Genomic DNA, 25,029 nt, shown 5'->3' on the forward strand with positions numbered 1-25,029 from the left:
AGTACCGCAGGCACACCATGCGCTAAGTTGTGAATAATCGAACATTTTGTGCGAAAAGTTAGGAACAATACAATGAGATAGATTTTTCTTATATTTTATGTGTGTGTGTATACAATTCAACTCCCACTGTCCGGCAGTGGCAGTGTGTGGATTTTTATCGCGAACCACTGAATGGTCCATGCTCAGCAAGTGATACATTCGCGAATGTAACATTTCATGAACCAACATGATCGGGAACGCTCCCCGAAATGCTGTTCATTCTCTTGCCCGGTTCGATACGAGGGCGCAATCAAGAGAGAAGATGCTCGATGACTCTAATGTAAAGTGACCAGATATATATTGCTCTGATGCGGGACACAGTTTTACAGTGATTCAGTGACCCTATTTTCCAAAAAAAAAAACATAATATCAAAATGCAAGTTGCAGGCTTAACACATAGAAAAGTTAAAATAATTGGAATGTTGTTGAAATATACACGATTGGAGTGTTGGGTTCGGTAAACTAATCGATTACTTATTTAATGAATGACCGAGACTTGTGATACTGTAATCGATAGTAATGATAACGCGCGTCCGTCCGGGTGTGCAGTCAGTAGGTAAACTGATATTTATTATTCTTTTGTATCACTGCTGTTCCAGACAGTCAGTGATGTAGCTAGGGGTGGATGCTACAGTTCTCCCCCTTTTAGTTAACAACATATTTACAGATACAGCAAAACTTAACTGCCGCAAGCATCCTTTTAAACAATACAATTCAACGGCTAAACTTAACTACCGCGAAACAATTGAAATTCGGTGAAACAAGCATACCGGAAACTAATTCAACTTAAATGTCTTCATGACAAGTTACAATTCAAACAAACAAACAAACGAAACTAGTAATATTCAAAGTCAATGTCTTTCTTCAGACGCTTAGGTCGTTTTGAACGCCTGATAAACTGCTGTCGGTTCTTCGATGGTGACGAACGATTCTGCATACGACTTGACGGGCCAGCCTGTGGTTCAACTTGTTCGGGCGGCAAACTTGACGATTCTCGTTGATCTTCCTCTCGTGACAAACTTCGTCGGCGCGGAACACTAACCTCCACGTCAGGACCACGAGCTGTGACCCCGTTACGATCGTCTTCGTCACGGTAGATGAAAGACTCGGATGGAAAACCGTAAAATTCGTCTTCGTCGTCGCTAAACCTTTCGTCGTCGTCCTCTCTAGATCGTTTTCTTCGCTGAATCCTCTCGCTCCTTCCCAAGACCAAACCTCGGCGCTTCGGGGTGCCAACCAACTTGAGCTGATTGCGGTGAGCAGAGTAAACCCTTCCTCCAACAGAAACCTGAAAGACATTTGAGGAGATACGTTTGAGAAATTTGGCTTCTAACCATCGTCTAATATCCGTAGGTCTGAAATTTTTGTAGTAAACTATATCTCCAGGACGCAACTTGTCAATCCAGTCATGCTTCTTAAACTTAGGACTATGTACAACACACTTATCCACTTCCTTGGGCTTCGTCGAATGATGCTTAAAACTATTCTTTGGATGGATCAAGTCCAACAGCGTCTTCGGCTTAAAACTAAACAAACGTTCGGATGGAAATGTTCTTCCGTCCTCTAAACAAGTATTCCGGTAACCAAACAAGAAATACGAAACCAGGTCTTCAGTACTTAAACCAGACATATCCGGATCCAGTAGAAACTTCTTTAAACCTTCCTTGACTACTCGAACCATGCGCTCCGCTTGTCCGTTGCTCGATGGGTTGTACGGTGGACTCTTCATCACCTTCACTCCATGTTTTTCGAAGAAAACTATAAACTCTTTCGAACTAAACGGTGGTCCGCCATCTGTAACAACTACGTCAGGTAACCCAAACCTAGCGAAAACGCTCATAAACTTTGAAATGACTCTCCTGGCATCTGTTCCAAACTTCATGTACTCAACTTCCAACCATTTAGAAAAACTGTCCACAATGACCAGGAAAACTTTGTTGTCGAAGTAGAAGAAGTCTGCATGAATACATGTAAACGGTTTAGTTGTAGGAATCCAACTGGAACTTGGAACTGGCTTTGCAACTGCATTCATCTGGCAACACACACTACATGATTTGACGAAACTTTCGATGTCATTGTTCATTCCATACCAGTAAACTGTCCTTCTTGCCATCTGCTTGATCTTGGTGATTCCTGAGTGATTCTTGTGCAACAGCTTCAACATCTGCTTTTGTAAACTAGCAGGAATAAACACACGATCCTGGTACAATAAACAACCTTCGACCAGTTCAAGATCTTGATGCTGTGCATAAACGTCCAAAAAACTACGCTCCAACTTCTTCGGCCAACCATGTTTCATGTAGAAAACTATTGTCTGTATAAACTCATCTTGCTTTGACTCGCTGGCAATTAAAACATGGTCCAAAGGAAACTCATCGTAAACATTCAAACTTTTAATAAACTCTCGTTGCAACGAAACTGGAACTTCATCTGGCAAAGGAAACCTTGAGCAAAAGTCTGCATTGCCCATTTTCGCTGACGGTCTGTAAACAATGTCGAAATCGTAGATATTTAGTTCCATTACATATCTCTGCAGACGCGTTACGAACAACGAATTTTTGCCTTCTTTGCCAAATATACCTATCAACGGTTTGTGATCTGTATACACAGTAAACTTTTTTCCAAACAAAAACTTGTGAAACTTCTTTATGGTACTCACAACGGCCAACGCTTCCAAGTGTAAAATTGGGTAGGACTTCTGCGAGTTAGTTAAACTGAAGGAGGTAAAACTAATGGGCCTCTCTTCTCCATTGATTTCGTGAGCAATCACGCCACCTAACCCATAACTGCTAGCATCTGTTACAACAACAACAGGCTTTTGTGGATCAAAAAACTCTAGTAGCTTTGAAGACAACAAACATTGCTTACTTTCGTTAAACACTCGATGACACTCATCAGTCCAGACAAACTTAACGTCTTTCTTTAGTAAACGATACAAACAGCTTAAACGTGAGGATAGATTTGGGATAAACTTACCGTAGTAATTTATCAAACCAAGAAAAGCTTTCAACTCGGTGACGTTATTCGGAACATTAGCTCTCCGAATCGTTTCGACCTTTTCTGGACACGGCAACAAACCTTTATCGGTTAAAATGTGACCCAAAAATGGCAAACTTGTCACAAACCATTTGCATTTCTGCAAATTTACTTTAATGTTGGCTTTAGAAAGTCGCTCCAAAACCAAATAAAGCTTTCTTAAACAGTCTTCGTAATCTTCACCAGCTATTAAAACATCGTCTAAGTAGCAATAAACTCCGTCTATGCCTTGCAAAACTTGATCCATGACTCGCTGAAAAATAGCAGCACTTGAAGAAGCACCTTGTGGTAAACGATTATACGAAAACAAACCTTTGATCGTATTAATCACCATAATTTTCCTAGACTTTTTCGATAACATCAACTGTGTATACGCTCCGGCAAGATCTAAGGAACAAAAAACTTTCGCACCGGCTAGTGAAGCAAACATATCCTGTGTCAACGGTAGCGGATAGGTGTTCGGAATGATCACCTTGTTGATCGAAACCTTGCAGTCGATCACCATCCTGATACCACCGTCTTTCTTCACTACAACGATCACCGGCGATGCCCACTCGCTTGCATCGATCGGTGTTATGACGCCATCTTTCTCCAAACTGTCCAAATGTTCAACAACCTTGTCCTTTAAACGCAATGGAACGTCATACGCACGTTTGAAAATCGGTGATGCTCCTTTCTTCAACACTAGATCCGCCTCAAAACCTTTGATGGGAGTAAACAAAGACTTATCAAAAACATTGGCAAACTTACCCTTGATATCGTCCACGACACGTTCCTCCGACATCGGCAACGACAGCTGATTCAGCTTTGAACTACTGCCGAACGCACTCCTCCATTCCGGAAAAAAGATGTCCAGCCAATCTCGTCCAAGTAACGGTGTGAACGAGCTCCCACAGCGCAAAACAACTAGTTTGACGAACTTCCGCCGTCCGTTCAACTCCACCTGCACTGGAATCTGTCCTTCGACCACCAAACGACTTCCGTTGATCACCGCTAACTTCTTCGTACACTTCTGCATAGGAATGTCGGCGAATTCTCCCTCGTAGGTGTCCTTGCTGACTACGGAAACTGCAGCTCCACAGTCTATCTCCATGTTCAGACGAATCCCCTCGACCAATACTGATCGGAAACACGGCTCGTTGATTTTGCCGATGGAAGAGATCATCAAGCACTCCATGTCCTCATCGTCCGAGACAGATCTGTTCAACCGCCGACGTAAACTCTTCTGATACTCCGTCATCTTCGGTTTTTCTGCAGGAGAATCCACAAACTTCACAGATTTCTTGTCTTTGTTCTTCAAGTCGTAGCAGAAGCGACGTGTGTGACCATCTCTGCCACAGAAACTACAGTGGAACTTCCGTGATCGGGATGAAGAACGATTTCCACGGTTAGACGAAACTGGACTACGGCTCCTGTACCGCTTGCTTGCTCCACGGCTCCGACTCCTACTACGGTATCCACCACGTGAAACTGCTGGCTCTTGTCGCTTTCCAAGCCTGTTCAAAACACTCACTCGACCGGATTCACGAGAAACTAGCTTTCGGTTCGCTCCAGCTAACTCTCTGTTGATGATGATCTTCTCCGCCTTGGCTAGCGTCAAACCTTCCTCATCAAACAAACGCTGTTGTACATCCGGGTCGCGAATTCCACACACAAGCTTGTCGCGGATTGCGATGTCCTTGAACTCGCCAAACTCACACATCTCCGCTTGCAGCTTCACAGCTAGGATGAAATCCTCCGCACTTTCGGTAGAACCTTGGACTCGTTGATAAAATTTGTAACGCTGGATCATGTCGCTCTCAGTCTTGTCGTATCGCTTCTTCAACGCATCCGTAATCTCCTTGAATGACACTGTCTTCAAATCCTTTCCGGGAAACAGAAGCTTCAATTCGCTGTACACTTCCTTGCCGCATGCCGCCAAAAACGATGCTTTTTGTTCATTCGGATCCTCCATCTTGTTGTCGATGAAGATCCATTCCATCTGCTCCAGGTACTGGCTGAACGGAATCGTACCGGGCACGTACGGCTCAACGTGATTCACTAACGGCATACTGACAGCAAAAAACAAACGACGAAAACTAGAAAACGATTTGATGAATTATTACACAAAACCAAACTAGATTTTTTTTTCAGTGTAATAATCGAAAAAATTGATCAAAACAAACAGTTGATAAAATAAATGCAAAAACTTAAAAACTTTTTTGCGAAAACTTTTTGTCCAATTTTTCAACAGTTTTGACCCACAGTGCAAACTATGTTGTTACTGTGTCAACATGAAAACTTTCAAACTGTTTTCAAATGATCGTGCTCAACGACAAACTTTATCAACGAAACGTGAAACAAACAAACAATAAACAAACAAACCAAACTGTTGTTGTCGCTCAAAACTAGCATAAACTATTTCTGCTTTTTCCTCTGAGCATAAACTATGCAACGATGTCGCACAACAATCTGCGAAACAACTCTTGTTGCGGGGAAACTTTGACGCAACACTGTGTGACAAACTACAATGTTGGATGAAACAAACTATTCGTACGTGACAAAAATGTTCGGCTGCGACTAAAAGTCGTTCGTGTTTACAACACACAAAGCCTGATCACTGTACGGAAACAAAATGAAACACAATAGGAGGCAATCAGTGAAGTACTAGATTGAAAGTAGTGAGCTGGATTTTTGTATGGTGAGATGATCGATTCTCCATTTCTGCAATGAAATGGTGCAAACAGCGTGGGTTATATGATTTCTTGCCTAATTTGATGCTGATTGAGCAAAAGTTTCGATAACTGTGTTGTTGTATTATTTATTTCTTGCAACTTCAACAACACAGTTACCCAAGCTTTTGCTCAAACAGCATAAAATTAGACAAGAAATCATATAACCCACGCTGTTTGCACCATTTCATTGCAGAAATGGAGAATCGATCATCTCACCATACAAAAATCCAGCTCACTACTTTCAATCTAGTACTTCACTGATTGCCTCCTATTTCTTTGCTTGCTAGGCAGAAGAAAATGGTTCAGAAACTCACTTTGTGCATGCAATTAAAACTCGATTTCTCTCTTTATTTCCACTTTCAAGAGGTAAAAACTTACGGTTCTTGCAGCAAACCTGTACAAAGTGGTGAGACAAACCAACTCCGGCGGTGCAGGTACCGCACAAACTGTTGCTGTTCCCTCCGCCGTCGACGTCGTCGCAAAGGGATGAATGGGGAATGGCTCGCTCGCAGTAAAACGGTAAAACTTTCTCCCCAGTGAAAAAACCAAAATCACCGGAAAACTCGCACTTTTTAGCACTTCCCGGGACGCGAAACTACTCCACTTCTCGTCGCCACTGAAATATACACGATTGGAGTGTTGGGTTCGGTAAACTAATCGATTACTTATTTAATGAATGACCGAGACTTGTGATACTGTAATCGATAGTAATGATAACGCGCGTCCGTCCGGGTGTGCAGTCAGTAGGTAAACTGATATTTATTATTCTTTTGTATCACTGCTGTTCCAGACAGTCAGTGATGTAGCTAGGGGTGGATGCTACAGTTGTCGATTTTTTTATGAACTCGATTGATATGTTTATTAAATATAGATAATGCAGAACAAAGCTCCAAATTGAAAAAAATATCAATAATCAATTTTAGTGTCCAAAAAATTAACATAAAGTTATCTAAAAATGATGCCCCTGCATAGTTTGTAAGGATGTTTCAAATACAAACTTGTAAGAATCCCAACATTTGTGCAAGTTGAACTGGAATCCTAAGTCGTTTGTTCTTAAAATATTATTAAGAAAGTGTACAATCAAAACTCCTCTGAAGATCTCTTCTGGTATTATTTTAGAGGTTCTTGTAAATGAATTTACATCTTTTTTTGTAATTTCCTAATATTAACCTCTAAAAATGTCAAAAGAATTCGTTCGAAATGTCTGAATATTTTTTCTTGAAAAAAAAGCTGTTCACACATTGAAAGTAATGAATTATCTACATCGGCTGTTTTCCTACTCTCCGCATCGACCAATGTGGCGCTAGCTTCTATGCGCGAAAAATCGCTAAAAGTAAATCGCAAAAATATTGTATGGCGAATACCATCTAAAGGCAAATTCTTCAAAGTGGAACACATTATTCGAAAAAATATTTGGTAGTGGTTGTGCACAATGGTGACCACTATTAAGCCTACCAAATATTTTTTCGGGAAAAGCTTTGTATTTCAAGTAATTCAAGTTTAGATGCATTTCGCCATACAAAATTAAATTGATTTACTCCTGCTGATCAACTGTGGCTGCGCGCAAAGCGGGTAGTCCATTGCTGGAGATAATTTAGGAAAGAGTTTTTGACTAAACTGTAACTTTTATGGAAATCCCTTGATCATGTTTAAAAATCCCCTGGAACATCTGTTGACGGGAATCCTGGAGAAACCTTCAAATTTAATGAAAATCCCTGCAAAAGAATTGCTAGTGAAAACTTTGGAAAACAAATCTTGAGGATTCTTTTCAGACATTCCCAGATGAATAGCTGGAGAAGTTCTCGAAACCCTTTCAATCTGTCAAGAGAAAAAAAATAAATATTTTAGCGGTTGTTGAAATCCGGGACATTTCCGGGACACTTTACAATGCGGGACAACTAACTCTAGCCCGGGACTGTCCCGCACAATCCGGGACGTCTGGTCACTTTACTCTAATGAAAGCGATGCATTCGGTAAGAATGTTTTATTGCCATAATTCTTTTTTTATTGTGACTACACAACCTGCAACGTCATGAATACAGTTAAATTAAATAGTATTTCACGTTTTTAAAGCGAAAACGCATTAAATACTGATGAAAATAACGATTATTCACAGTTGCCCCAAGCCAACGATGAGCGATCATCGGTAAGTGTTACACTTAGCGATGCCCGCTCATCGCCGCAGCTTGTTTATATCGGAGTATCGTCTTTGTGTTCCTTCGTGAACCATGCGACTCGACGAGAGAACATACACCGCTTGGTAATTGAAACAGAACCAACAGAAGGGAAGAAAAACTGCCGAGTGGTTCACTGATCACTTTTTCGTCCAAACACTGGGCAGTGGTATTATGCATTAGCGGAGCCAGCATTTTCTTTTTTCTTACTCACTCTCTTAAACATACACGAGAGAGAGAAAGATAGAAGAGGAGGCAGCTTGCCCCCTCTTTCATCCCGCTCTTTCTCGTGTATGTTTAGGAGAGTGAGTAAGAAAAAAGAAAAAGCTGGCTCCGCTAATGGTATTATGGAAGAAAGATGTCTGCAGTTGTCTGTGTGATTTTAACTGAATGTCACATTAAAAACTGAAATCATCTTTAGCCCGGGAGTTGAAAGGTGATAGCTCTGTTGGGATCCAGTGACCCGTTTCAGAATGCCTGGTTACTCACGTCCATTCCGAAGTCACTTTCACTTATAACAAGCCCCGCATGTGTACATTACCGTTATCAAATGGATAATGATATTGCAAACACACTTCCTACTTCAAAGATAATCTTCGAAGCTGGCGTGTATTTAGTTCAATTTGTTGTAGTAATATGTAATTAGAACAATCTCACCAGAAACCATCCAAGGTAGCGCTGCCATCTCTACGGAAACTACTTTACAGCACGGTCACGCTTACTCCTTGCCTCGCCGCCGCCGTCGCGCACGCAGTTCATCATCTTTGCATTGGAACAAACTGTGCTTCATCATTCACAATTCACAAAGTTATGCACATGGACCTACAAACACCGTGATTTTCTAGCCACTCGCGAATCACTGATGGCACGGAATACTAGCCGAAGACGTGAAAAGAACGTGAAAAACTGGAGCAAATCGAAGCCATAAGCATTTTATAACCGAAAAATTATCGGATGATGTTTTAAAACGCGGAGTTAACGACAAATTTTCACACTCTTGCCACAGTTTGCGAGGTGAGCAGCGGCATGTAATCATGCAGAAAACTTTACTTTCATCAACGCTGGATGACGTAGCACTACCAGACGTTTTATCAACGCGGAACTAAGATTGAACACAATTCTTCACATTTCTGCTCAAAATCAATAAATTGTTTCAAAACTATCTAGAACAAACACTTTCATCCGCGGAAGTACCATCCGGATGGCGTAGCACCGGTCAAACCGTCGGCGGAATCGCGAAAAAGAAAAAAAAAACTAACAAACGCGAACGAAATGTGACGAGCAGCTCAGAAAACGTCTACACGCGGCAAAGCCTACTGCAGATAGATTTTTCTTATATTTTATGCTTATTTTTAATTGATGTTAACATTTTTATGCAGACTTGAAAAAAAAGTTAAAAGTCAAAAAGTGGAGAGTCGCCTTCATAGCTCTCGCACGACTTTGATATGCATGTGCGACCCTTACTGTACTGCCCCTCTTGGCATGTCAGTCCCATGTCGTTTCTAATGCGAATCATATTTTTGTCTCTCACGAGCTCATTTAAAATAAATTAGATATTTTTCTTGCATCATTTCACAGCCCAATGTTCCACGAAAAGTTTATGCAAGAATTGAATACATTTTTTCGAAAACAATTAGAGTTAGGTATAGTGCAAAACGTAGGCACGTTGAAAAACAACATGGGACTGATATGCGAAGAGGGGCAGTGTATTCGGTAAAGTTTTAGATAAAATTACAATATACAGAGGCATCTGTTTTTTGATATCATGCTTCTAAACTGAGATACCCTGATTCACCTCGATATCTCTAAAACCAGATCACCTACAAAAATGCCGCCTCCGGAAAAGTTGTTGCTTTTGGGCTCCTGAATAACTTTGCTGAGGACAGCATCTTTGTAAGTCTTCAGGTTTTGGAGATACCGAGGTGAGTCAGGGTGATGCAATATTGTTGCAATGCAATACTTTTTGTGAGTCCGTACTTATGACGGGTAGTGTACATAGTACCAAGGTAATATCAGGTATCAGTTGGTCGGCTCCGGGCACGTTCTCCTCCATTTGAGAAATTTGTGCCATCACAAATATAGGTACCAAGTGAATGAACCTAACTCTTTGCAAATGAGTGTTCCCATCCCTGTTATGAAATTACAATTTAGTTACTGATTTACCTACATATTTGACCCCGGATTACGGTAAATTGAATAATAATGCTGTTTTACACAGAAACGCCTATTAATGCATGTAACAGTTGAATTTAATAGGAAAAATATAAGGAAGTTCTTAACATAAAGCAGTCTGGTGTTTTACGTAAATGAAAACTTAAATTAAGTCTATAATACTTGCCAGATTCCCGTTCGGATCAATGCCAGGCCTTCACTTTCCTCGGTGTCTGTCCACAGTTACCAGTAACATGGGACAGGTACCCAATCCGGGACGAACTGATATGTTTTTCACAGTAGGAACATTTGATCAGAACTCTGGCACCCGGATGCATTTTGCCATAGTGATCTTTCAGCTCCCGATAGAACTCGTAATCCTGCTCGCAGGAGGCACACTTGAAAACCAGTTTACGCCATTCGTATGTCACGCCAGCGTCCTCTGCCAGCAGCTTAATCTGAACCATTCCGTGCTTCTTGGTAGCATGGGACCTGCAGGGTTTTTTCGCGAAGAACTCCTTGGGACAAAACGGACACTTGACCGGATGGGCAGCTAGTTTGTGATCTCGAAGTTCTTGCTGCGATCGGAAATATTCCGGACATTGATCGCAATCGCGGTATAGCCGATGCACCAGAACATGATACCGGATGGTGTTGATCGACCAGAACCGCTTGCCACAGTGGTCACATTCGTATAGTTTGTCATCATCGTCCAGTTGGCGCATCTGTTCCGATTGCTCTGCCTGATGGAATCCCGTAAGATGACTTCGATAGGCACTGGCATCCACAAAGACGCGCTGGCAAAGTTGACATTTCACAACGGAAGCAAGCTTGGCGGTCCCATTCGAGTGATAGCGCTCATAATGGTTCTTCAATTTGTACTCCGAGTGGAAATCGGTTCCGCATTCGTGACAAACTAATTTCGGATCGTGCAGTAGCATGTGACTCTCGAGAGTATGTCGTTTGTCGTAGCTTTTTGGACACTGAGGACATTGGTGAGCTTTGGGCGCCTCGGTGGTTTCGTACTTGCTATGGTCCAACTCACAATAGAGCTCATGGGTAACGAGCTCTTCTTTGGATTTGAAAAGGACATCGCAGTGTTGGCAAGTGAACGATGACAATATGTATTCACTCATGGAGTGGAACATTAGTCCTTGAACCGTATCGAAGCCCCTTGAACAGTTCAGACAACGGACGTTCACAGTGTCAAGGTGAGTCCTCAGATGGGTATTAATGCTGTCCTTGTCCGTGAAGAATCGCAAACATGCTCTACAGCGATAATCTTTCTTCTCAATCAAATTGCGCTTTGGCTTTTTGTTCTTTACTCCTCTGAGTTTATTAAGCTTCTGCATAAGTGGCCCAGTACGTCCAGTTTTGGCCCAGGAAAAACGCGGAATCTTGCTATTTGGTGGTTCTTTATCCTGCCAGGAAAAACGTGGAATCTTGCTGTTTACGGGTTCTCTTTCCTCATTTGGTAGCGTTGGACCCTGAAAAGAAAATTATATCATTTCATCGAACGTAGGCATGGGAGACCAAGGAAACGGACGAAATGGCTACGTCAGTGGTAAGGATGGTCGAAGCGGAACTCGTCAAGATAGGGCCAGAATAGTTGGCCACGTGCCCCTGCATCGGTTGATAGTCAGGATCTGGGAAACCGAATATCAACCGAAGGAAAAGGGGTAATCTGCCCCATCAACAAGTAAGGCGACCATTTGGAAAGTGAGAATTTCCGAGCGATCACTATTTTGAATGGTCGATTCCCGGTCGGTCTAGGAACTTTTAGTATAGGAGGTTAAAAGTTAAATAAACCACTCTTTCACAAATTTTGTGGACATATGGAACGAATGGAGCAGGACCCCGCTGGTATACCTGCTTATCTACCTTAACTTGCACTTACCTCATTCCCATCAGAGGACCAGTTTACAGACGCTTCGGACTTTTCCATCGATTCCGATTTCAAATACAGCACAGCCGAACTAGGTACCTCCCAGCTGGGACTCGCCCGTAATATCTCATCCCGGTAGACGAGACATTTCCTTCGGAAGTGATCGAATTCCTCCAGCTTAAAGAGGCACCCGCCACAGATCGACGAAGGAAATTTATCCAAATCGGTAAGCTGTATGCCGACCAGTTGGTACACGAGATCGACGATGCGCTCCTGCTGGGGCGCATTGTCCGCCGTTACGGGAAACACTGGAATCAAATCTTCCGTCGCGTAGCAAAACTGGCAGTACGATTCCGGTGCAGTATTTGGTCTGAAAGATGAAACAGTGCGTAACATTAGTGCTTCTTCGGAATACTCAGCCGGATACCTACGGAGTGGGGACTTCAATCTTGATGAATTCTTTCACAGCGAACATTTTCTTTCCAAATTTGTGTTTCAAGGTATAAAATGCAAAAGAACTAGACAAAAAATATTGGTTTCTTCCCGCAAGCCATGCAAAAGTTAAAAAAAACGCATCCAAAGCCGAAAAAGCCAAAAAGCAACAATAAACGAGGGGCTTCTCCAAGGTGGTTTTATGAAATATATATGTAAATATGAAATGATCACAACATAAATGAACCTCGTAATGAGTGCTCTGTAAAAAAATCACTCTTAGGGGCAAGACACACATGAGAAAATCTGTGCTCGAAATGTTGAAGGGGACCCGCAAGCGGCAAGATAGGCCTACTCCATAGAACCTATTCGCCCCCAAAACGACGATTCGACCGCTTGGGAGTGTTGTCGTCGTCGTGATGATGCTTCCCGAAAGCAATGTCAAATTCGTTCGGGGTTTCAAAACATTGGAAAAAAAATCATTATTTTTACAGCCAGATTGAGATTTATGAGTAAATAAGTGTGATCCGAAGGTATAACCAACGATAACGATATACAACTAGCATTTTTTTTGGTGACCACGGCATCATTTGTGACCGGCATATGGGGCTTTTCGTTTGTTGGCCTAGTTTATAGACGACCCCCTAGTTTGACAGAAGTCAACGTCAAAGTGACAGTCGTTTTTTTTTGTATTGTTTTGGACGGCGAGAGTGATTTCAAAAATATTAATCAATTTAATCAGATCTTATTGATTATTAGATGATGAGAATTAAAATTATTATTATTAATTGATATAGTGGTTTCGCAGCCCGGCGTCACGAACACTAATGCAAATCTACTGGTTGAAAATATGCCCATTTGATTTTGCCGGGAACAGCTGATTTTTGTTTACTATTTTCCACCAGTAACTCAAGTAGTGTTCGTGTATTGCAACGTGTACGTACACGCAACACCACTAAAAGCAGAAACCACTATAATCGAGAATGTGAAGGAATCGACAAATCGGATGCCGCTATCGACGGTGCTGACGAAGATGTATTCAAACGGGTCCCAGTGGAGCCGATAAGGACAACCGTTCGTGAATGATAATTCTGCTCCAGAGGATTTACATGGAGAACTACGTGGACATGGAATTCAACGGCAAGATACGATCGAGATGTGTGTGCTGTGCCAAAACGGATGCAACATCGGATGTCCTCCAAGTGAGATTCCGACGACTACCTAACCGTCATCGATAATCTACACCGGGAGAAGCACACCTAGTCCAACATGAAGTCTCCCGGCAGCTGACGACAAAGCAAAACGGCGACCGATTAGTTTACGGAACGACGACAGGGCCAGGTCTTTGGAAAGATATGGGGATTTTTGGGACTAATTTGTTGAAATCCAAAAGACTCAGATGCTTAACTGCAGTGCGACGACGAAACGGGTAGATGGGACATTGTGAGCACATTTACTCTGAAAATTTTTAAAACGTATAAATATATACAATTAAAAAATGAATTGGTGTTGTACTTCACAATTTGATTCGAAAACCAATGAAAAATATGTGCAAAATTTTCACTGTTGTATTCGTCCAGGGTTCCACAATATTTTTTTGTGTTTGAGAAAATTGCACTGTGCTTCGTGGCCATGCGGCGTTAGTCAATTTGGTTCATTGTGAGTGATGGTTTGATTTCCGCTCCAGTCGGGTTTCGTCAAACGAGAAATCTATGCACTGGTCCATTGGGTATTTCGTGTTATCCTGTATACCTAGTGTTGGTTCAGTCTGTACAAACCCTGGTTGAATGAGTCTTTTCTTACTAAAATTGAAAAAAATCCTCAAATTGCATTTCACAAGGTATTTGTCTACTGCAATTCAGTAACAAATTTTGAAAACGACGTATGATCAATGGTGTAGCATTGATTATACGTCGTTTTCAAAATTTGTTACTGAATTCAAAAAAGCTAGAAGTAATTCTAAATTTATAGAACCTGGTAGATGGCATCGACTTTAAAAGTCGACTATACTTGCTTCACCTTGCAGTAAGAGAGGACTTGGTGAACCTACAAAGCAATAGTAAATTTCTGGAATAACTCCAGAAGTTCTTGGATAATACCGAATAACTCCAGATGTTCTTGGAGGATGGGACCGACTTCAAAAGCCAACACCGCTTGCTTCACCCTTCAGAGGTGTACAATTTGCGTGTTTCGGATAGGGACAGAGAACGCGTTGGTCTTCGTTGCCGGTCTAAAAAGAACTAGTTTATTCTCGAGTCATGCTCGCGCACGGGTTATGGTTGGCCAGTGTTGCCAGATAGTTTAGTGTACCTTAGTGTTTATATATATATGGAATACTAGAATACTACATTCCTCCCTTACTTTAATATTAACAAATGTGATTGATCTTGAAGTCGCTTCACCGCTCGGCGTGGTCGTAGTTCCACGTTTTCGCTCAGGACCTCGGCAAAGCCTTCAGTTGGTTGTATCGATCCGTCATCCTTCGAACTCGGGTCTGTGCTCGCCTCGGTGTTGACTGCTTCTTCATTTCCTGTAAAATAAATTGATTAAGCTTTCTGTGTTTACATTAAACCATTATGTTATTTCGAGTTCACCTGCACGTAGCTTTTTCAAATGCGAAATGTTCCGATGGAATACCCGCCCAGAATCATGTGACTTTAATGTCACATTCGATCCCGTCTTACCGATCACTGTTAGCTCATCAGGATGAAAGTTCGTAGACAGTTTATTGTCCTTTTGAATGCGTTTGGCCACAACTGTGTTCCCGACGTCAATACCGCTATCATTTGCTGAACGTTTTGCATCTGCATATTCTGCTCCTTTAAGCTTTTTCTCGGCGTCTCGATCTCGGATTTCTTCTAGGATTTTGTTTCCTTTAATGATCATTCCAGGAATTTTGTCCTTCAGAACTCGTCCGAACATAAGGATTGAAGGTGCTACTCCCGTTGTCGAATGTGGTGTCGAATTTTGCATAAGAGCAAACATCCTGAGATCCCATTGCCAATCAGATCCATCCGTCTCTTGACTAATTTTCAAGCGTTTGACTATGGTACGGTTCATACGTTCTACTTCCCCGTTTGCTTGGGGCCAATATGGGGTGGTTTTCCTGTGTTCGATTCCAAATTGACTGCAAAACTGTTGGAATTCTGAACTGATGAACTGTGGTCCATTGTCAGTTTTTAGAGATTCCGGAAAACCGAACCGACAAAATGTTTCGTGTAATGCTCGAACCGTCAGGCTGGCCGTTGTCTGCTTCATCACAATGATCTCAGTGAATCTGCTAAAATAGTCAACGATTACTAGGAGACTATGACCAGATGGAAGTGGACCAAGGAAATCTGCAGCTAAATCCACCCACGCACGATCTGGTAATATTGTAGAATGAATCGGCATAGGCGGGTCAAGCGCTGATACTAGTGTACAGGCCTTACACTGCTTGACATATTTTTCTACTTCCTTGTCTAAGTGTGGCCACCAGACTTTCAGTCGCAACCGACGTTTCATAATTTCGATTCCTGGATGTGACTCATGTGCAACTTTCAAAATTTTCGATCTGAGGCTGTGAGGTATAACCAGTTTATCGCCCCTCAGCAACATGTTTCCGACTTTGCAAAGCTCCGTATTGAATGGTTTGAAATCCCTCAAACTGTCTGGCCATATTCCGGCATCCATGCTCTGAAAAACGTTTTGCATCTCGTCATCTTTAGCAGATTCGCTTTCCACTTCTTGCAGAGTGATTGCATCGGGCACGTTGGCCAAGGCTATTTGGTATATACAGGCTTCGGTTGCTACATCGAATTCCTTCGGAGGCGAGGTGGATAGCCTTGAGATTGCATCGGCTAAGTTTTCAGATCCTGGTCTGTATTCTACTTCGTACCGATAACACTGGAGCCGCAACACCCACCTCTCAATTCTTGCACAAGGTTTAGCGCGTTCTTTGAACAAAAACAATAGAGGTTTGCAGTCAGTAACTAGCTTGAAACGAACGCCCAATAGGTATAAGTGGAATTTGTCCACTGCCCAAACGAGACCAAGAGCTTCACGTTCAGTTTGGCAATATGTACTTCCTTTCTAAATCCGTCAACGTCTTGCTTGCGAACGCAATTACCCGTGTCTGTTTGTACTCATCTTGTTGCAGAAGCACTGCTCCTAGGCCCGTCGGACTCGCATCTGCGATCACTATACAGAGATCCTTTGGATTATAATAACCCAAACAGCATGAATCAGATACTGCTTTTTTGACCTCCTCAAAACATCGTTGATGGTTCTCCTTCCAGACAAATCTTTCGCCTGTACGCAGTAAACTTCTGATAGTGTCTGTCTTTTCAGCCAGATTAGGTATGAACCGACCCACGTAGGTCACTAGTCCCAAAAAACTGCGCAGTTCTGATGTGTTTCGAGGTTCACGGAGAGATTTTATGGTTGCTATTCTGCTTTCTTTTGGGCGTATGCCTTCGGGTGATAATTCATATCCCAGGAAATCTAGGCGAGTAGCGTTGAAAATACACTTCTCTTTGTTCAGCCTGATCCCATAAGATGCGAGTCGATCAAGTAAACGTTTAAGTCTCTCGTCGTGCTCTTCCTGACTGTTTCCTGTAACCAACAAATCATCCAAGTATACAACTACTCCCGGTAATCCTGCCACAATGGATTCCATGACTTTTTGGAAAAGTTCAGGAGCGCATGAAATCCCAAACATTAATCTCTTGTATCTGGTAAGGAAAAAAATGATCATTTACAGTCGGTTTTATTATTTATTCCTTATTTAACCAAAAGTACATCAAAATCAATTTACCGAAATAGTCCCTGCTTCGTGATAAACGTTGTAATTTCTCTGGAACGTTCAGATATTTCAACCTGATGGTAGGCCTCTTTGATGTTTAGTTTAGAAAATCGTTGTGCACCTTTTATACCTGCGAACAGCTCCTCTACGAGAGGCAATGGATGAGTCTCCCGAAGAACCGCTTGATTTGCCCGCCTCATGTCCACGCACAGCCTAATTTCTCCTGAATCCTTTAAGATTGGTACTACTGGAGAAACCCACGCAGACGGCTGCCGTACTCGCTCGATGATGTCTTGATCAAGTAGACTTCCTAGCTTTTGTGCGATCTTATCTTCCAAAGCGAAAGGGACGCGTCGGTAAGGTTGTTGAACTGGGGGTATGTTGCTGTTGATTGGGATTTCGACAATCACGCCTTTAATTTTGGGGAATGTAGTTGTCTGTTCCCTGACCGCATCGATGTTGTAGCCATTTTTTTTTTTTTTTTTTTTTTTTTTTTTTTTTTTTTTTTTTTTTTTTTCGTTGCCGGTCTAAAAAGAACTAGTTTATTCTCGAGTCATGCTCGCGCACGGGTTATGGTTGGCCAGTGTTGCCAGATAGTTTAGTGTACCTTAGTGTTTATATATATATGGAATACTAGAATACTACAAGAGGGAGGACTTGGTGAACCTACAAAGCAACAGCGAATTTAAACGATGAACAAATATCACCCAAAAATTTCTGGAATAGCTCCAAAAGTTCTTGGATGATAGGACTGACTTCAAAAGCCAACAACGCTTGCTTCACCCTGCAGTGGGAAGACTTGGTGAACTTACAAAGCAATAGTAAACTCTGACCATGAACAAATATCACCCAAGAATTTCTGGAATAACTCCAGAAGTTCTTGGATAAGACCGACTTCAAAAGCCAACTACATTTGCTTCACCCTGCAGTGGGAGGACTTGATGAACCTACAAAGCAATAGTAAACTCTGACCATGAACAAATATCACCCAAGAATTTATGGAATAACTCCAGAAGTTCTTGGATAAGCCAACTACATTTGCTTCACCCTGCCGTGGGAGGACTTGGTGAACCTACAAAGCAACAGCAAATTAAAACAATGAACAAATATCACCCAAGAATTTCTGGAATAACTCCAAAAGTTCTTGGATGATAGGACCGACTTCAAAAGCCAACAACGCTTGCTTCACCCTGCAGTGAGAAGACTTGGTGAACCTACAAAGCAATAGTAAACTCTGACCATGAACAAATATCACCCAAGAATTTCTGGAATAACTCCAGAAGTTCTTGGATAAGACCAACTTCAAAAGCCAACAACATTTGCTTCACCCTGCAGAGGGAAAACTTGGTGAACCTGCAAAGCAATATTAAATTCTGACCATGAACAAATATTACCCAAGAATTTTTGGAATAACTTGGTGAACCTACAAAGCAACAGCGAATTTAAACGATAAAGAATATATCCCATGAATTTCTGGAATAACTCCAAAAGTTTTTGGATGATAGGACCGACTTCAGAAGCCAACAACGCTTGCTTCACCCTGCAGTAGGAAGACTTGGTGAACATGCAAATCAATAGTAAATTCTGACCATGAACAAATATCACCCAAGAATTTCTAGAACTACTCCAGAAGTTCTTGAATAAAACGGACTTTAAAAGCCAACTACATTTGCTTCACCCTGCAGTGGGAGAACTTGGTGAACCTGCAAAGCAATAGTAAATTCTGACCATGAACAAATATCACCCAAGAATTTCTAGAACAACTCCAGAAGTTCTTGGATAAGACCGACTTCAAAAGCCAAACAACATTTGCTTCACCCTGCAGAGGGAGGACTTGATGAACCTACAAAGCAATAGTAAACTCGGACCATGAACAAATATCACCCAAGAATTTCTGGAATAACTTGGTGAACCTACAAAGCAACAGCGAATTTAAACTTTATTATTATTATTAGCTTTATTAGGGAGATTTTCAGCCCGAGGCTGGTTCATCTCCAACGAATTTAAACGATAAAGAATATATGCCATGAATTTCTGGAATAACTCCAAAAGTTTTCGGATGATAGGACCGACTTCAGAAGCCAACAACGCTTGCTTCACCCTGCAGTGGGAAGACTTGGTGAACCTGCAAAGCAATAGTAAATTCTGACCATGAACAAATATCACCCAAGAATTTCTAGAACAACTCCAGAAGTTCTTGAATAAAACGGACTTTAAAAGCCAACTACATTTGCTTCACCCTGCAGTGGGAGGACTTGGTGCACCTGCAAAGCAACAGCTAATTTTGACAATAATCAAATAGGTACCGCAAAGGTTTTCTGGATCAAATCCATAATTACCTGGAAAGTGCGATTGAGTTCGAAGGAGAAGAGATTTGTTTTTGTATAACCATGCAATTGGAGGACATGATGAACTTGTAAAATTACTGCTAAATCTGATTATTATAAAACATCTGCTAAGGATAGTGGGAGAACGTTTATGAAACAATTAGTGGTAACAAGCGCTATCACTTTAGATGGCGTTCCGTAAGAATGGTCATGTAGTTTTGGATATTTTCTTCACTCTTTGTGGTGTCCACCCACAATCACCTCCTTTACCAAACCCTCCCCCCCCCCCCCGCCTCCCCTCCTTCATGCCCCTATTTACTTGTTTAATAATATTTTTAAAAATACAAAAAAAAGAAAGCTAAAATAACGGAATAGAATACGTATCTAACAGAATAATGCATAGGTTAAATTTGCTAAGCAGCAAAGTGTTTCCTCCAGAGATGATTGCTTGTCATGAAACTGATTAGCCAACCTGATTGATGTCCTATTTATGATCGGCAGGAATAACTGAAAAGGATAAAAACGAATCTTTAATATTTAGGTGTGTTTATGAAACATTCGGATACTATAATGCCTACCAAGAACAGGCTGCTCTCCCGCCATGACAATGAGACAATTACAACGCTACGCTCCAGTAGACTCAAGCATAGGGTGGGTTTGATATGTGTACCAGTTCCGGTGCCGCAAGTGCTGGTAGACACGGTTCGGGAAACGTGGAACATGCCACCGAACATCGGATCGACTGGATCGGCTTATATGTACTCGAGGCCACAGTCAAGTCCAGCGGCTGGCTCGGCAGGTTCGCCTGGCGGCACCTTAGGTGGCACAATGGCAGATCTTCTTTTTCTTCTTCTTATTTATGGATCTACATCCTTACTGGGAGTTGGCCTGTCTCACTTCAACTCAGTGTTCCTTGAGCGCTTCCACAGTTATTAATTGAAGGGCTTTCTTTGATTGCCATTGCATGAATTTGTATATTGTGTGGCAAGTACAATGATACACTATGCCCAGTCGAGAAAACTTTCCCGACCGGAGCGGAAATCGAACCCGCCGTCTCCGGATTGGCGATGCATTGCCTTCAGAAGGCCGGCTCCAGAGGCACGTTATCCTCCATTTGGGACATTTGTGCCATCATCCGAATACAGCGGTGGATCGGCGTGCGGTTCCTGTGCTGCTAGCGGCTACGGTGGCTACTATCAGAACGAAAAGAACACAGCCGCCACATGCCACGGTCCGCCTACGGTGGGGGCAACGATGTTTCCTCGCAACCACCTTATCCAGCATTTTGAGGATTTTGAGAGATTATGACGCCGACGACGACGAGCAGGATGCAACCAGCCACCTGTCACGCGGCCATGTTTTCGAGGTCAGCATCAAAATCCAGGAACGATAATTGACTGTGGCTGAATCATATCAATAACAATTCTAAATTTTATGAAAACTTTCTCCCCGTGAAGAAAACGAGCTGGTACCATAACGACTTCATTATGAAATAAATAATTAAGAAATTAAAAGTCATGTTTTGCCTTAACTAACTGTTTTAAAAGGTGAATAAACAAATCTGTTGTGTAAAATGTTTCGCCGTTTTCAATTATTGCTCCTTCTCTTCTTCTTCTTCTTGGTTCTGTTGGCCCTGGCTGTTGCTGACAGAGACCGGGGGATGGCAGCAGCTTATATGCTATATCGCCAGCGATGTTTTGTTTATAGTCTGATAGACTTTTTTTCTCACAAGCTGTCAATGCAGGTAACCGTTTTCGCTGATTGGTGTTTCTACGTTGCTAGCTATATATGGCTTTTGATATCTTTCAAGAAGCGTACTACATTTTGTAGAAGGGTTACATCTTTCTTTTCGAAGACTTGGTATATGTTGCAGTATTCGTCTAACTGGTATTTCTCCCTTTCTTTGGCGTATTTAACGCAAAAGAACATGACATGGTCCGAGTTATCAAGAACATCACATACGTCACAAATGCAATCTTCCTCTATCTTCATTTTATGTAGCCAATATCGTGAGAAGTCATGACCGGATAATAAGCGATTGAGAGTACGTACCTCGGTGTTGTTTAGTTGTAACTTATGGTGCCAGGGTTTCGCGGGTATTGTGTTTTGTATTTGGAAGTATTTCCTGCCCTTGCCAAGCTCGGCTGCGTACTGTAGGTACCATTGTTGGGAGCTTTGTTCGCTGATGGTGTGGATGTGGTTGATGGCATCGTGTAGAAGGATCTTATTGCTGCAAACTGTTTCCTGTTCGAGTCCCGCCTTGGCTAGTTGATCAGCTACTTCATTTCCGTTTAGTCCAGTGTGTCCTGGGATCCACTGAATCGACGTGTTGTACTCCGTGGCCATCCTCAGGATATTATCTATCACTTCATCTCTTTCATATGAACGTTTGTTCCGCCTGATGTATTCACATCCAGATTTGGAGTCGGTCATAATAACCGCGTTTTGAAGATTTTGTGTGCGTATGTATTGTAGGGCCACGTAGATCGCTTCTAATTCAGCAGACATTATGCAGACGGTGTTCGCCAATCTTAGACTCAACCTGAAGTTCCTAGCCTCGTGGTACACGCCAATCCCGCATGTCACGCCGTCCGAAGATGCATCCGTGAATATCAGCTGCCGACCACTATATTTTCCATGGATTAAAGATAGAGATAACTGCTTCAGAACTTTCGTGCAGGTTTCCTTCTTGACCCACGTTCCTTCTTTTAAGGTGGTGCAGATTTGCACGTCGCCCCACCTGTAAGGTTCCTTAACCATCGTCGACAACTGTTCAAGAATGTCATGGTGGAGAAATGCTGATTTTTCCATTGCTGTATACCGTTGGTTCTCGCAGAATTCCTCTACGAGGGTATCTTGGCACATTTGATCCCAAACCGGTGATTTCGAATAACAGTGTTTAACAACTTGTCTCCCTATCATTTTCATTCGCCTAAACTGCAGCGGCGGTTGCGCAGCTATAGCTTGCAGTGTGTTTCTGGGTGTAGTTTTCGTGCATCCTGTCACTCTTCTCAGGCACTGGTTGTTGATAGTATCTAGTTTTTTAAGATTCGTATTACAGGCAGAGCTATAAACGCTTGTTCCATACTCTATGAAACTTCTGATTAGAGCATTGTACGCCACATTCAGTGTTCCCGGATGTGCTCCATATTTTGTGCCACTGATCACCTTTAACATATTCAAGCGATCCGCCATCTTTTGCGTCAATTCCCGAATATGGGAACCAAAACGCAACGATTTGTCGATCAGAACCCCTAGATATCTGTGCCATCTGACTGATTCAATGTCTTCGTCGTTAACCGCTATCTTCATTTCCCGTGGACTATTCAGGAACAATACTGCTTTAGTTTTCTGTGCATTTATAGTGAAATTCAGAGATTCTGCCAACTGTGCAAATCGTTCCATGTACGCATTTCCTCTTTCATTCAGCTCTTCGATTGATCTTCCCATCACTATAATGGAGAAGTCATCTGCGTATTGGACCAATATAACGCCCTCGACCTGAATTTCATGTAATTTCGCCGTGTACACATTGAATAATGTAGGTGAAAGTACATCACCCTGTGGAAGTCCCTGGTGCACATACCTCACTGCTTTTTGGTCGCCTACTTGAAGCTCTATTCTTCTGTTGGTTAGAAAGGCCATTATCCAGCTGCTGAGTTCTGGAGGAACCGCATACGATTGTAGGACAGCTTCCAGAGTTTCCGGCTTCACCGCGTTGAAAGCGTTCGATAGGTCGACGAAGATGGTGCCGACGATCAGTCCTTTCCGCTTTCCAGCCTGGATTCTGTTAACCACGTACTCGAGACAGCTCATTGTTGAGGTTCCTTTCCGAAATCCAAATGAAAGGTCAGGTAAGATGTGATTTTGTTGAAGATGTAGTTCGAGTTTTTCCAAAACAGCTGCGTTGAGTATTTTTAAACAACAGTTGATCATCGAAATTGGCCTAGTACCCTCAACGGTTTCTGGATTCTTTCCCGGTTTAGGGATGGCAACCACTTTAATGGATTTCAGTTCGAAAGGTATACTAGTGGACTTCCATATATTGTTCAGGTCCTGAATTATGACTTCCCTAACATCGCTATTCAACAGGCGCAGCATGCTGTAAGAAATTCCGTCTGGTCCAGGTGATGTTGATACTGTTTTCTTCGCTAGGAATCTGTTCCAAAAGTTGATATCCATTACGTCGTAATTGGGGAGATATCTAGGAAATTCTTCCACCAAATCTTCAACCGGAAAGAACTTATCTAGAAACTCCTGAGCCATTTCCATGTTTTCATGTACTAACACGTTAGCAGTTGAGCGCTTTCTCCCAGTTAACCTCCGTAGCTTTTCCCAGATGATCTTGGATGGTGTACGAGGATCAATACTCTCGACGAACTCCTTAAACCGCTGCTTTTGGGATTCCTTCTTGATTCGGTTGAATACAGCTTCACTCCGTTTGAACTCGATCAATTCCTGCATGCCACCTGTGCGATTGAAACGAACTCTAGCTTCGCGTTTTTCCTGCCACGCCTTTTCTACCTCCGTAGACCACCAAAATTTAGGTACATACTTATCCTTTTGTCGAGCTCTCTTTACGATTCGCCTTGTTTCCGTTTGCAGATCTTTGACGCCACTGACACTGTCACTACTCATTTCATTAATCGCGGCTTTTACTTTGGCGCCATTGATGAAATAGCGTTCTGGTTTCTCCTCACAAAGCTGAATAGTGGTTTCCAATGCAAGATGCCGACTACCGATGCCGAAGTCCAGTGTCCGCATTGTTGTACAATCGATTAGTGATGGCGTTACCATGACCAAATCGATAGCTGATTGTGATTTTCCAAGTTCCACAGGTACAAATGTTGCTTCCCCAGTGTTGAGAAGAATAAGGTTTTCATCGTTGATCAGCTCGAACAATGTTGCGCCCTTATTGTCGGAATGATTCGGGTCCCACGACACATGATGCGAATTGAAGTCCCCGGCGATTACTGCTTTCCTGTACTTTTGAACTTCCTTAAAAATGGCACCGATGTTGTCCCTCAGTTCGAAGTGTGATATTTTTGGAGCTACATACACTGATACCAAACAGATATCAGACGAAACGATGTGTCTAGCAATCACCTGTATCTTGTTAAAGCTTGGCATGAAAACTTCCCGGGTTTTAATTCTCTTGCTGATAATTAATCCTGCGCCACCGTATCCATCGTCCCTGGAATCAAGGAACGAAAAATACCCTGGCACCTTATATTTTGTACTCTCAAGTTCTAATTTGCTCCATGTCTCGCTTATAAATGCTACATTGTATTGGTCCTGAATTAGCAACCTCGATAACTCCTCTTTATTTTTTTCTAAGCTTTGTATGTTTATTTGTACTATACGTATGTTCTTTTCTGTCATGTTCTACTTACGTTTCCATTCCGTGTTCATTCTCTGCTTGTGACCAGTCCACCGTGCTGGAACGGAGCCGGCGTCCACTGGTATCTCCTACCTTACTTTTGCTGCT

At 42.2% G+C, this 25,029-nt stretch overlaps 2 protein-coding genes across 2 annotated transcripts; both read right to left on the minus strand.

Annotated features, from left to right (window-relative positions):
• Positions 1-10,194: 10,194 nt before the first annotated feature.
• Positions 10,195-12,640, minus strand: LOC109424350 (zinc finger protein 62 homolog). Its single transcript, XM_019699449.3, has 3 exons — positions 12,431-12,640; positions 12,012-12,369; positions 10,195-11,601 (listed from the first exon to the last, which is right to left on the minus strand). The coding sequence occupies exons 1-3, from the start codon at positions 12,472-12,474 to the stop codon at positions 10,318-10,320; spliced, it is 1,686 nt and encodes a 561-aa protein (XP_019554994.3). The 5' UTR covers positions 12,475-12,640; the 3' UTR covers positions 10,195-10,317.
• Positions 12,641-14,712: 2,072 nt separating this feature from the next.
• LOC134290045 (uncharacterized protein K02A2.6-like) lies at positions 14,713-17,676 on the minus strand. Its single transcript, XM_062857005.1, has 2 exons — positions 17,227-17,676; positions 14,713-17,143 (listed from the first exon to the last, which is right to left on the minus strand). The coding sequence occupies exon 2, from the start codon at positions 16,122-16,124 to the stop codon at positions 15,006-15,008; it is 1,119 nt and encodes a 372-aa protein (XP_062712989.1). The 5' UTR covers positions 16,125-17,143; positions 17,227-17,676; the 3' UTR covers positions 14,713-15,005.
• Positions 17,677-25,029: the final 7,353 nt, after the last annotated feature.

Source organism: Aedes albopictus, chromosome 3, assembly GCF_035046485.1.
Source record: "Aedes albopictus strain Foshan chromosome 3, AalbF5, whole genome shotgun sequence".
In the NCBI taxonomy this organism is placed as follows: Eukaryota; Metazoa; Arthropoda; class Insecta; order Diptera; family Culicidae; genus Aedes; species Aedes albopictus.